Source organism: Aquarana catesbeiana, linkage group LG02 (genome assembly GCF_042186555.1).
Source record: "Aquarana catesbeiana isolate 2022-GZ linkage group LG02, ASM4218655v1, whole genome shotgun sequence".
In the NCBI taxonomy this organism is placed as follows: Eukaryota; Metazoa; Chordata; class Amphibia; order Anura; family Ranidae; genus Aquarana; species Aquarana catesbeiana.
This window is the reverse complement of record NC_133325.1, coordinates 174,393,761-174,408,666: the sequence shown is the minus strand read 5'-3', so window position 1 is coordinate 174,408,666 and position 14,906 is coordinate 174,393,761. Positions and strand designations below refer to the sequence as shown.

General features: G+C 39.3%; 1 protein-coding gene across 2 annotated transcripts in view; it reads left to right on the top strand.

Annotated features, from left to right (window-relative positions):
- The window catches only part of NAB2 (NGFI-A binding protein 2), a 122,744-nt gene extending 108,555 nt beyond the window's left edge, over nt 1-14,189 (top strand). For both annotated transcript variants that reach the window (XM_073613833.1, XM_073613832.1), the window contains one exon: nt 2,763-14,189. In XM_073613833.1, the coding sequence (XP_073469934.1) occupies nt 2,763-2,857 (95 nt within the window). In that variant the 3' untranslated portion in view covers nt 2,858-14,189. The remainder of the gene's footprint in view (nt 1-2,762) is intronic.
- Nucleotides 14,190-14,906: the final 717 nt, after the last annotated feature.

The window sequence follows — 14,906 nt, the reverse complement described above, 5'->3', positions numbered from 1 at the left end:
CCTTATTTTGTACAGTAAAAGTTTATGGGGAACTGTGTCAAATGCTTTTGCAAAATCCAGATACACCACGTCTACGGGCCTTCCTTTATCTAGATGGCAACTCACCTCCTCATAGAAGGTTAATAGATTGGTTTGGCAAGAACGATTCTTCATGAATCCATGCTGATTACTGCTAATGATATCGTTCTTATTACTAAAATCTTGTATATAGTCCCTTATCATCCCCTCCAAGAGTTTACATACTATTGATGTTAGGCTAACTGGTCTGTAATTCCCAGGGATGTATTTTGGGCCCTTTTTAAATATTGGTGCTACATTGGCTTTTCTCCAATCAGCTGGTACCATTCCAGTCAGTAGACTGTCTGTAAAAATTAGGAACAACGGTCTGGCAATCACTTGACTGAGCTCCCTAAGTACCCTCAGATGCAAGCCATCTGGTCCCGGTGATTTATTAATGTTAAGTTTCTCAAGTCTAATTTTAATTCTGTCCTCTGTTAACCATGGAGGTGCTTCCTGTGTTGTGTCATGAGGATAAACACTGCAGTTTTGGTTACTGAAGCCCCCCGATTCACTCATGAAGACTGAGGAGAAGAATAAATTCAACACCTTCGCCATCTCCCCATCCTTTGTAACCAGATGTCCTTCCTCATTCTTTATGGGGCCAATATGGTCTGTCCTCCCTTTTTTACTTTTTACATGCTTAAAGAATTTCTTGGGATTTTTGTTGCTCTCCTCAGCTATGTGTCTTTCATGTTCTATCTTAGCCGTCCTAATTGCACCCTTACATTTCTTGTTGCATTCTTTATAAAGTCTGAATGCTGAGGATGATCCCTCAACCTTGTATTTTTTGAAGGCCTTCTCCTTTGCTTTTATATGCATTTTTACATTGGAGTTAAGCCATCCAGGATTTTTGTTCGCTCTTTTAAATTTATTACCCAATGGGATACATTGGCTAATGCCCTTATTTAATATGCTCTTAAAGCAAACCCATCTCTCCTCCGTATTCTTTGTTCCTAATATTTTATCCCAATTTATGCCTTTTAGCAAGGTTTGTAGTTTAGGGAAGTTGGCTCTTTTGAAATTCAGTGTCTTTGTATTCCCTTTATGTTTCCTATTTGTGTGATTTATACTGAAACTAATTGACCTGTGATCGCTGTTACCTAAATTGCCCCATATTTCCACATCCGTGATCAGGTCTGTATTGTTGGTAATCAGTAGATCCAGTAACGTTTTATTTCTAGTTGGTGCGTCTACCATCTGACCCATAAAATTGTCCTGCAAGACATTAAGGAACTGGCGAGCCTTAAATGAATGCGCGGTTCCCTCCGCCCAGTCTATGTCTGGATAATTAAAATCCCCCATTATGATAACACTTCCCATCCTTGCTGCTAATCCAATTTGTGATAGGAGATCCGTCTCTACTTCCTCCCTCAGGTTAGGGGGCCTATAGCATACTCCCAGTATTATTTTCCCCTTAGTTTCATCCCTTTGGAGCTCTACCCATAAGGATTCCACCTCCTCTCTAGCTCCCTCAGTGATGTCATCTCTCACATTCGCTTGTACATTATTCTTGATATATAGGCATACCCCTCCCCCTTTTTTACCCTCTCTATCCTTGCGGTAAGGGGTATACCCTTGAATGTTTGCCAGCCAATCATGAGAGCTGTTGAACCAGGTCTCTGAAATTCCCACAAAATCCAAATCCTCCTTGTACATCAGTATCTCTAGTTCACCCATCTTGTCCACCATGCTCCTGGCATTGGTGAACATGCCACATAGTTTAGACCGGTCGCATATATTTAGACCGGTCGCATATGCGGTTTATTACAGCCATATATTGCCGTTTTGGACTCTTGATCATTTGGGACTTTTTTCTTTTCTTTTCCTTTTTTTGTGTCATTTTACTTTTTCATGTCTGATTGAGTTCTTGCACCATTTTTCCTTTTTTTACCATACCCATAACCTGACCCTGGGTTGCCCTTCTCGTATCTAGTACCACCAAGTACCCGGCAACCTGGTGGTAGAAGAGAAAAGTGCACCAAGGCCAGACTTAAGGAGAAATCAATAGATACCTATCAATCGACCAAGATAACTACTCTTAGCAAGTAAATTTGTGAGGAGCTCCCTGACTAAACTCCAGGGTGCTACATATGTAACTAGAACTGGATGGCTTCACAACTTTCACATCCCCTTTCCTGTTCTTGGACAATCAACATCTACCTTGATACATTCCATGGTAATTTGAATGAGGTTCTGACGTTCATTAGACTGAAGAAGTGGCTTGGATAAGCTACAAAACAAGTTCAGTTGAATGTGACTAATTAATACTAGCAATTAGCTTTATCTCCATTTTTCTCCAACAAATTACTCTTTAAACAGGCATTCTTGGTTCTCATATTGTAATAAATGTTTAAGCTGGTCAACTGCATCAACTCTTACCTGCACATAGCGTTCTTTCGTGGACAAATATTTCCAGTATAGGGCAAACTGTAAAGCTTCTGCCCCAGGGTGGTCATGGACCTGCCACAATAAAATAATACTGCACACATCTGCCTGGTGGAGAGAATCTTAGCTTACTGTCTGGCAGATTGGCTGTGCCAAAATTGTTTATCTCTTGTGGCTAGTTTCTATTGGATTCTGGAATAAGCATGTCATCTATAAAGTAACCTATTATAAAAGCTCAAGTGTATTCCTTATGTCTTTAATATGCAGGAATGAGACAATTTCAATATTGTATTTATTATTTTTCCTATTACTTTCAGAGTGTGAGGACGGAGGATCAGAAAGTTGTTCAAGTCTGCCGGTTTCTCCACAAATTACAGACCTCCGAACTGGGAGCTGCAAGGAGCATGAGTAAGACAAAGGCATACCAGTCTAACGTCTGTTCAAGGCTAAGAATTCCCTTTATTCGCTAACCCAAAGCCATTTAGGACACTGAGCCATTACATAATGACGTGCAATCACTATCTATAGTGCAACTACTATTTATGGTGTCCTAGGTATATAACGCATTTTCAGGCTTGGCCATTGGGCTTTCATGCAGAGATCTTGGGAGATATTTGGCTTAAATATACTGTAGTGCATATTGTAATGGGCTGGATCACTTTGTATAACATGCTTAGCTTTTAAATGAGATTGCAACTGAAATGTTTTATTCATATACAGTAATATATGTTAGTAATAACAGTGAAATGCTTCTCATTACTAGTTACAGACAGTACGACAACAGACTGCATGGTATAGGAAGTCAGGCTACATTGTAACTCATTTACAACCCAGTAGAGGCAGATAGCTGTACACCACATATAAGAGTCATGTAATACTGTCTACTGAACACGTTGAAGTAGCTTGTATCTCATTGTGTGCATACTTCTTCACTTGCTGGTGTCCCAATAATCAGATTAAAAACAAGCAATCTAATTTTAGATATATGCTATATTCAGTCAATGATCCAGCTGGTAGTTAGCCTTTAGATGATGTATACATGTGATCCTCCCAGTTAATGGAAGAATGATGAATCTTTGAGCATTACGTATTCGTTTTTTTACTGATTTGTCATGATTAGGGTCATCACCATATAAATAATGCTGTTTTTCCATAAACTTTTGCTTGAAATATTAGAATTTAAAGGGTGAGTCCATCCAGTATTGAGAGTTTATTTGTAAATGAACACCAGTGAACCAAAGAATGCATTGTGTGGTTATATCACTCAGGCCGGCCATAGGAGAGAATTCCCCACAAATGCCATGAAATCTCAATTCTCTAGCTGCAATACTGGAGTCATACTCTTTCTGCTACATTTCTTCACCTGTAAAATAAAGCAGAAATCTAGGAAAACAGTTACATGGACATTTGAAATACATATATGCTGGTTTACCTCCCTAAAGAAAACCAGATTTACACATATCTGCCACGATGCTCAGCCAAGAAGGTGACACTCTTATTTCCTGCTTCAGCAGTGTGGTTTCCTGTGTCACAACTCCATCTCTAGTCTGCTCAGTAGACAATGAATCAGAAATTGATAATTCACACTCACTGTAAAACGCACATTTTACTGCAATGTGACGGAAAATAAATGTGGTGCCACTTATTTTGTTTGGCATCTCAATGCACCTGCACAATGCATCAAAATGCACTTGTGTTGTAGCGCACTACAACACACATGTGTAAAACATCTGTGTGTTGTGGTGTGCTGCATTGAAAAAAATGCAGCATGTCCAGTTTTAGTCCATTACAAAGCTTAAAGGGTAACTCGACTTTTTTGGAAAAAAGAATCAGCAAATACAAAAAAAATATATAGCATATACAGTTGTGACACAAGTCATATTGTAATTGAATGCTATTAAAATGTACTTTTCCTTTTCAATCTGCAGAGCTGTAATTTTCTGTAAAATACAATGCAATATGGCTACCTGTGTATAGAACGCCCCCCAGATATGTCATTTCCTGCTTGTGTGATTGGCTTACTGATTTTCACAGAAGTCACCACTAAGATACAAATCAGATTTTGAGCATCCCCTGCAACAAAAAATGTATTTTTTGTGAAATACTCCTAAAGGAAAACTATGTCTAAAGGAATGCAATTGTCCTCATTAAAGTCCTGCAGGTGCAGCAGCTGATTAATAATTATAAAACCACTCCCATACAGATTTACTCTGTACATGGTCATAGACAAACAAACAGCTATTTCTTCAGAATAACAAAAGGTATGACTCTGCAAACAAAAAAAAAGTCCTGTAACCCAGAGGGGAATATTTTTTTTCTCAACAAAAGTGGAGTTACTCTTTAACCTTTGGCAGTCCATTCAAAATAAATAGGCTGCTTAATGCCACACATGTTAATCCATGCATGTTTACCCCAACACCCTGGTATGAGCATGCTCCTACTGTGTGACACAGGTGCATGTATCAGCATAAAATATGTCCAGAATTTTGCAGGTAAAACAGTACAGCATGTATGTACTAATGAATGCTAACAACACACTGGTGTCAGATCTTCCTTTATTAGACAGCAAGCAGCATGGCAACATACAGAACATCCCCACCCAAAGACTGTCCCTCCTTGACGCGTTTCACCACAATGGGCTTAGTTACATGTATGTTTTTCAAATGTGCATTTTGTGATTTGTCTGGAATTCCCCAATAACAATTCCTTTGGGTTAAGGAGAGCCCTGCATAACAACGTTGGTAGAGATTTCATCACTGGAGTCTGAAAAGAGAGTCTGGTGGCTATTTCACACTAGAAGCAACGTGGAAATTCCGGTTGTGGGTGGATTGACCCTTTAATAAAGCTAGTCATCATTGCCAGAAGATATTAGTTCATGTCAGTGCTGTTATCATAGATACAGTGTGATATTTATGAGCACTGAATCATTTCCTGCCCTCTTTTTTTTTCTAATAGAGGTATCACTCTTCTTCTTTTTCCACTGAGTTTATTATGGACTAGACTTTGAAGAAGCAGAAGTTTTTCCCCTTAGTTGTTCCTTTATGTTTCCCCAGAAGCCCTGTAGACTACTTTTAAGAAAGCAATAAAACAGCTCATGTTCTGACTGCAATAATACATTCTTCATTCATACGTTATCACAGCATCACTGACACTGCTCTGTGGACTTCTTGGACTCTAGGCTAGCAGACCGGACACCAGCCTGTACAGACTTCATAAAAGGGTGTGAAAGGAGTAACAAGCTTATACTCTCTGCCTTGGAAATTATATAATAAGCTTTTTGCTCTACTTCCATTCAACAAATTATGTACAAAAAGCTCAGTGATTAACGTAGAATCGTGATTATACATTCCAGCAGGAACCTTTCAGTTCAGTCTATATTTTAGATTGTTATTTATTGTTGATACCTATATTATGTTCCTCAGTTGCCTTTATTATTTATTGTTCTGTGTTACTAAGCAGTGACTTATAGACATACAATCAGTTCTATGATCAATATTCTAGTCTTACATTCACTGTAATACCCTTCTTTGTTATTATATTACTATATGTATAAATGTGTAAATTCTTGTCTGTAGTTTTGCAGTCTAAAATACCTGTGAAGTGTCACCTTGCCTTTTGTAAAATGTCAGAATAATTGTTATGATCGTGACTCACTGCATGCCGCAATACTCCTGTAAAAGTAATTTCCAAGTCACAAGCCACTGGATCACTAAGCCTTCTATCCTGCATTTTGTGATTTACATGTTAAAGGATCAGTCCACCCAAAAGTGACATCTCATCTTTAAGATGATGGCGATCAGTTGAATCACTCAATATTTTCCTATATCTCTTGGGTCCTCAGAATTTTGCACCTGAGCTCTCAGGCCTGTCCACCTAATACAGTGATACCTCGATTCACGAACACTTCTGTCCATTAACAACTCGAGTTGCGAACAGAAGAGTTCACAAAAATTTGCTTTGGTACGCGAACTCCGCTTCGGTTCACGAACACAGTGCAAGATTCGAGTCTTAGGTGAACCAGTCCACTCAGATAGGGTTTTCTGCCCCCTGACGACCATGATGGTGGGCTCACTTGATTGGGAATCATGAAAAAACAGTTCATATGAATTCTACAACTTTATCATGCCCTCAGATGATCTTTTCCTCGATGCACAATGCTGTTTTCTGACCCCTAGATTAGTCATTTAAATTGGGGTTTGGGATTTTTTTTTTTTTTTTTTTTTTTTTTTTTTAGATGTACACTTGAAAGAGGTCAGTTTAATGTAAAAGACCGTATGTAATATATGTTTAAAATCTTTTTTTTTGTACTGTACATACATTTCATAATTTTAAACGAAAAAAAATTTTAGAACGGATTAAGCTGATTTACATTGAACTCTATGGGAAAATGATTTTTCACGAATTACGTTTGTGAACCGAGGTATCACTGTATAGCCTTTTTTGAGTGAGGCAGCTCCTACTGTAGAATGAGAAGGAAAATCCCTGGTAAAGTACGGAGCTGGGTGCAATGGCAGGGACAGTATCACCTCAGGAAGCTAATGGATGGTTTACATTTTTCATAAGAAAATGTCAGTTTTTAGTGGACTGTGGACTTTTAAAATGCAATATTCAATCGCACAATCATAGCAAATAGATAATCTTTGCTTATAATTGCTTTTAGTTGATATAGTACAATGTTATCAACTATAGTACACGTTACGTGGTGCGCAAAGTAAACCTGTAGTTATGCTGTAAACTGCCAGTGCTTGGCGTACAGTATTCTATTTTCCAAGTACAGATATGCTTCCTGCTGCACCACAATATTTGTCAATGAAAGACCACCATCACAATGATGGACTGACCATAGAGTAATCTACCGGACAGGGAGGGACCATGGGCACTGGTCAGTACTTAAACATGTAAGACATAGTGACACCAGTGTGGACATAGCTGAGGTCCCCTGTTACAGTAAGGAACTGACAGTTTACTAAGCTCATCTGGACTACAGGTACACTTTAGGCTACACCCCAAGCCATGGACACAGTCAAGACCGAATCATTATCATCCGTTCATTGCTCTCCCTCCATTACACCTAGAATATAAAAGGCCACATGAAGAGTATTAAGCTTATGTCAAATGACTGAACTTCAGGGAGACAGCTAAATCCTCACATAAATAATTTAAATATATGGGAACTCTCTACTATTAAAGGGATTTTTATATCCATCCATCCATTGGCTCCTGAGATTTACACCGCTAGCCTGGTGATCTGTCTTTTCTATGCTCCAGTAAAACAACACAGCTAGGTCCCCTTCCTGCCCCCAGGTTGTAACTGGACAGTGAATCAGCAACACTGATACTGGTCAGGTCATCTCTCTGCTCTCTCCTCTTGTGAGCATGTTCTACTGTACAGGAGATTATACAAGGCTGATTAAGTCAAATTCTGGCATTTACTCTAGTGGCATTTAAAGTTCAATAAATGTATTTTTAAATAAATATAAGACTGCATTCCTTGGTGTGTTTTAATATCTGCCTGGAGTTCAGTTTTAAATATAGTCTGACCAATGCAATAAAAATGAGCAGCTGGTCATTGTACACCAAGTAATGTTCAGGTATAATGTTGACAGAGATAAAGAGAGGTAGGACAAGGCAGGGATAAAGATAAACACTGCCTGAGACAATCTTCTCATTTTGCCTTACCACAAAGCCATTCCTAACCGCCTCACATTCTTGCTAGGAGAAGCTATACAATGTTTGACTATTGGGAGATTCTGAAATATGCAGAGTGTAATCCCTATGTGACAAGCAGAAATAACAAATTCCTGGAAGTCATCGCTTCCTGTTAAAGGGTTGCGGCTCGGACACTAGCTATCTCACCAACAATGTTCATGTATATCCTCAGCTACACAGACAGCTTGCCCTGAAAATATAGCGTAAAGATACCTTGCCACACGTCCTACTGAGAAACCATTGTGTTGTTTAAATGTATAGTTCTTTATTAGGGATACAAAAGTGTATTTCCTGTATTGTTTGTCTTCTGTATTATTATGGTACTAGTCTATGTGCAAAAGTAGATATAACCATATTTGTCCTGTCGTAAATTACAAAGTAGCGTTCTGCAATACAGTATTTTGTAATACTTTTTGGATCATTAGTCCCTAAAAATATCAACAAATACTATACTGTCCAGCTGTGTACCTTATGTATAAAAATATAGAGTTGTGCGACTTCTAATGGATGACCATAGCAGCCAATATTAATGAATGATCATAAATTTATATGGTAAATGTAGACATATATTCAATTTTATGGGGGTGCAGTAAATGTTACACTATTACCTGTTAGCACAATGCTCTTAAATTAGTTTGCATGGTTAGGTGATTAATATTTGGCATGGTTCAGGTTATTAGGACTGACTAAGTGAACAATTATGTAAAGTGCTGTCAAATCTTTGGCAAGAAATTATTTCTTTTAACAAAACTGTTTGGCTCGTGTTCCTTTACATGTTTTGCAAAGTTGCCAAACTGAGTAATGGTCAACCATCTCATTAAATCAACTCTGTCACCAGCATACATAGCTGAAAATAAGGGTTGCCTGTAAAGAAACAATTAATAACACACTTTTCCTGCCTCCTGGGTTGCTTTTTTGTAGAGCTAAGCTTGTTGAGGGATCTTCAATTTCCAACACACTTTTTGGGTATGTTGGATGCGTGGGACCCCTCTGCACTCTGGTTGGAACCACTGGCCCACTACATAAAGTAGCATAGGAGCTGGTGGATCGAACCACAGAGTGCAGAGGGAGACCAGGCATCCAACCTACCCAACAGTGTGCTGGATACTGAAGATCCTTCAGCAAGCTTAGCTCTTCAAGAAAGCAAAGATTAACGACTCAGGAGGAAAGTAAAAACTGGCTACGGGACTGGCTATGGCATGAACTCTTTTCTTTACAGGTCACCCTTATTTTAACATTTTAATTTTAGTGACAGAGGAAGTAATTTGCCTTATTTTTCTGTATCATGTTCTGTATGAGGTCAGTGTTACTCATACATTTGCATTGGCATAATTGCACCTTCACTGGCATAATTACAGAATGCACACAATAGCACAGAAGAGAAGTCAGTACTCAGATCTTGGCAAAAAATGAAAATGTCTCTTAATTGTGATCTTTAAAACAACACAAAAAAGCTTTGCTATCTGTTGTTGTATGGAGAAAACCCAAGGATGCAAGTTTACTAGTATAGTTCTCCATAGAACCAATACAGTATCTCACAAAAGTGAGTACACCCCTCACATTTTTGTAAATATTTTATTATATCTTTTCATGTGACAACACTAAAGAAATTACATTTTGCTACAATGTAAAGTAGTGAGTGTACAGCTTGTATAACAGTGTAAATTTGCTGTCCATTCAAAATAACTCAACACACAGCCATTAACCTTTTCATGACTAAGCCTATTTTTGAAATTTGGTGTTTACAAGTTAAAATCCGTATTTTTTGCTAGAAAATTACTTAGAGTTCGCAAACATTATATATATTTTTTTAGCAGAGAATCTACAGAATAAAATGGCGATTGTTGCAATATTTTTTATCACACGGTATTTTAAATGCAAATTTTTGGAAAAGGGACACTTTCATGAATTTTAAAAAATCCAAACAGTAAAGTTACCCCAATTTTTTTGTATAATGTGAAAGATGATGTTACGCCGAGTAAATAGATACCAAACATGTCACCCTTTATAATTGCACGCACTCGTGGAATGGCAACAAACTACGGTACCTATGAATTTCCATAGGCGACACTTTAAAAATGTTTTACGCTTACCAGGTTTGAGTTACAGAGGAGGTCTAGGGCTAGAATTATTGCTCTTGCTCTGACGATCGCGGCGATACCTCACATGTGTGATTTGAACACCGTTTACATATGCAGGCGCGACTTCCGTATGCGTTTTCTTCGCTGCGCGAACTCGCGGGGACAGGGGCACTTTAAAAAATTTTTTTTTTTTTAATTTATTTTCTTACTTTATAAATTGTGTTTTAAAAAAAAATTTTTTTTTTAACTTTTATTGCTGTCACAAGGAATGTAAACATCCCTTGTGACAGTAATAGGTGGTGACAGGTACTCTTTATGGAGGGATCGGGGGTCTAAAAGACCCCCGATCCCTCCTTTACACTTCAAAGTATTCAGATCGCCGAAAACGGTGATTCTGAATACTGTATACTTTTTTAAATTCGGCGCCATTGGCAGCCGAGTAAACGGGAAGTGACGTCATGACGTCGCTTCCGCGTTTACAACGAGAAGGTTGGAACGAAGCCGCCCACAGCTTCGTTCCAGCTCACCCCCAGCCGCCGAAGGTACCCGATTGGACACCGGGCCTCCCGATCGCACGGGAGGCCCGGTAACAGCGGCGGGAGGCGGCGGGAGGGGGGGATGTCCCCTCCCGCTCCTCCGGTATAACAACCGAGCGGCTTTTAGCCACATCGGTTGTTATACTCGGGTAGCCGATCGCCCGCTGTAAACAACGGTACCGGGATGATGCCTGCAGCTGTGTGCATCATCCCGGTATAACCCCGGAAAGCCGAGTACGCATATCTGCGTATGGTCGGCGGGAAGGGGTTAATATCTAAACTGCTGGTAACAAACGTGAGTGCACCCCTAAGTAAAAATGTCCAAATTGGGCCCAAATTGTAAATATTATGTGTGGCCACCATTATTTTTTAGCACTGCCTTAACCCTCTTGGGCATGGAGTTCACAAGAGCTTCACAGGTTGTCACTGGAGTCCTCTTCCACTCCTCCATGACAACATCACAGAGCTGGTGGATGTTAGAAACCTTGCGCTCCTCCACCTTCAGTTTGAGGATGCCCCACAGATGCTCAATAGGGTTTAGGTCTGGAGGCATGCTTGGCCAGTCCATCACCTTTACCCTCAGCCTCTTTAGCAAGGCAGTGGTTGTCTTGGAGGTGTGTTTGTGGTCGTTATCATGTTGGAATACTGTCCTGTGGCCCAGTCTCTGAAGGGATCGGATCATGCTCTGCTTGAGTATATCACAGTACATGTTGCCATTCATGGTTCTCTCAATAAACTGTAGCTCCCCAGTGCCGGCAGCACTCATGCAGCCCCAGACCATGATATTCCCACCACCATGCTTGACTGTAGGCAAGACACACTTGTCTTTGTACTCCTCACCTGGTTGCCGCCACACACGCTTGACACCATTTGAACTAAATAAGTTTATCTTGGTCTCATCAGACCACAGGACATGGTTCCAGTAATCCATGTCCTTAGTCTGCTTGTCTTCAGCAAACTGTTTGTGGGCTTTCTTGTGCATCATCTTTAGAAGAGGCTTCCTTCTGGGACGACAGCCATGCAGACCAATTTGATGTAGTGTGTTTGATGTATGATATGGTCTGAGCACTGACAGGCTGATCCCCCACCCCTTCAACCTCTGCAGCAATGCTGGCAGCACTCATACGTCTTTCTCCCAAAGACAACCTCTGGATATGATGCTGAGCACGTGCACTCAACGTCTTTGGTCGACCATGGCAAGGCCTGTTCTCAGTGGAACCTGTCCTGTTAAACCACTGTATGGTCTTGGCCACCGTGCTGCAGCTCAGTATAAGAGAGTGAGAGTGATAACACCAAATTTAACACACCTGCTCCTCATTAACACCTGGGACCTTGTAACACTAAAGACACCGGGGAGGGAAAATGGCTAATTGGGCCCAATTTGGACATTTTCACTTAGAGGTGTACTCACTTTTGTTGCCAGTGGTTTAGACATTAATGGCTGTGTGTTGAGTTATTTTGAGGGGACAGCAAATTTACACTGTTATACAAACTGTACACTCACTACTTTACATTGTAGTAAAGTGTAGTAAAGTGTTATCTCATGTGTTGTCACATGAAAAGATAGAATAAAATATTACATAAATGTAAGGGGTGTACTCACTTTTGTGAGATACTGTATGTAGGCCCTGGTTCGCGCAGGTCTTAGAAACTGGTGCTTCAAGCTCCTGAGCTTAGATCAACCTGATGTCAAGTTGGTAAGGAAATACTATTATTTCCTGTAATATTAGAAGGCTGGTCAGGTGCAGATCAGCCCTAAAGCAATAAATAATTTGAAATAATGATATATTGCGTGCTGCAGAAGCATTATTAGTAATCTATTGCTCAGTAAGAGCAGTTGGGGTCCCCCTTGATCTGACTGCACTCATGCCTCCAAAAAAATAACTAACCAGTGTTCAGATGCCATCGATCTAGACTGAAAACCAGGTTCTTAATGTTTGCTTTTCATGTTTGCCCAAGTTTAACCCTGTAAAATAGAAATATATTTTGTAATACAAGCTAACTAATGAAAGCCATATCTGTTGCAAAGAAAAAAAACTCTACTTTGCATCAAATATAAGTGTCACTAAAACAAACAATTTGCAGGGAACATGAAGAGAAACTACTAAAGTTGTTAAGTGTTTCTATGATCAAAAAGTAAAATCATTTGTTCATTTTTCTCATCGTGTTTCAATTATTTCTAGCCTACCCATATTATTCTGAATGATCTTAACGTTTGTAACGATCCCACACATTTTCTTTCTTGAATTCTGTGACACATATTCTGTCCTGTGAGTAGGCACTGCTGTGTCACACATTTCACAGAGCCTGCCTTCTGAACTACAGAGGTGCTCAAAGGAGGAATTTAGAAGGTAAAGTCAGTACAGGAAATACTGCTTGCAGGCAGGTACTATGGGATATGCAGTCCTTAGGAATTGTAGTAGACAGCAGAGGAGAAGCTGCAAAGCGTGCAGTGAATTCAGGGAGATGTGGTAAGAGATGGCCAGCAGACAGGCAGCTCTAACAACATAAAGGAGATTTTTTATATAAAAGCCTATGGCTTGTCTAAAATAACTATTGTTTATATTGTCAATACAATGCTGAAGTTGTAAAAAAAAAGACCATTATGGCCAACTCAATTGGTAAGTTAAATTATCCATTGGCTTCTTATGACTTTTGTATCCACTCCCTGTGGGGACAAAGGTGTGACTTCTTCAGCTTAACTCTTAATTATTTGTAAAGTGTAAATAATGGCAAATTTATCATGGGGCGAGTGATAACATCTAGTTTTATGGCCATGACAGTTGGGTGGAACGAAGGACATCTCGCAACTTGAGTCACCAAGAGATATAAAATGCCAGTATATGACAGCAACCATGCAAAAGTGAAATATTTTTCAACTGTAGTACTGGGATGAGTGATATTTACATAGCAAACAGTTGGGTAAAGGGAGTTACTGTGTGCAAACATACTGCTCATTACTTTACATTGGTTAAGAAAATCCAGTTGGGTAAATGCTCATGCTATTATATATGCCCCATGATAAGTAATGGTTTCACTTTTTTATTAATTCCTTATAATTTGTTTTAGGAATCATTGTATTATAATACCTTGTGAAACTCAGAACAGCTCTCTGTACATCCCAAAAAATTATATAAAGTGTTCACCATAAAATTAGTAGATGAGATCAGACTTTCATTTCGGTTACAAGTGTTTCTACAGGTATTCTGTTAATCACTGCTTCCTCTGTTATATGTATGTCCTGGATGAGAATAACCACCTACTTGTATGATTACTATGTGACACAATGTGATCTCAATGTTAACCGATGGCCTGTGTTTTGTTTGTGTTCTGCATATAAATTCTAGCGGTAGTCTTTTATTTTACATTAGAATATTTATTTTGTTATTTGAAACAATAAACTTTATTTTACATCTTATTTGTAGTCTGCGTGTTTACTCCTGATGATTTTGCCCTGTGTAAGTGACTTTTTTTCTGAACATTGTACTGTATATCTGGCAATGTTGTATATAGTTATTATTTATAGGGCAGGGGTGGGTTGGATCACCATTGATTTACTTGCTTTGGCCTTCTGCTACAAAAGGCGTCCCACCTTCTTCACTTGAAAAGCCAATTGTTTAACATTATGGAGAATGGAAGGGACAAGAGTACTTAGCTTATGCTGCAGTAGGTGCGTGACTCCATGTCAGAGAGGGCAGGGAATTTCAGATCTTTCCACTGGAGTCCACAAAAGCCAGTGGATGATTCACTGAAGCAATGTCCACCCTTAACTGAATTATCCCAACTGACTGGACTAACCCTTTGAAGAAAAAATCAAGGCCGCAAATAAAAGTTGGCTGGTGAATTTCTATTGTCTTGGAAATTTGAAACTGTGTTAACGTCGAACTTTAGTCAGGAAATTAAGTCCTGCTAGATCACTTCAGGCTGGCCCCTTTGCAGGTATAGCTACTGTATGTAAAACATTAAAAATAAGTGCCTATACTCTTTAAAATCCAGTAATATACTGTCTCGCCCTGCTCTGCACATGCTCAGTTGCTCTCCATTTTTAGGCACTGCCGAGTTTGTAGAGGCCAATCTGTTGACAGCTTTAAAGCAGAATTAAGGCCTCCTATACTTTACATCCAAAGAAGCTGCT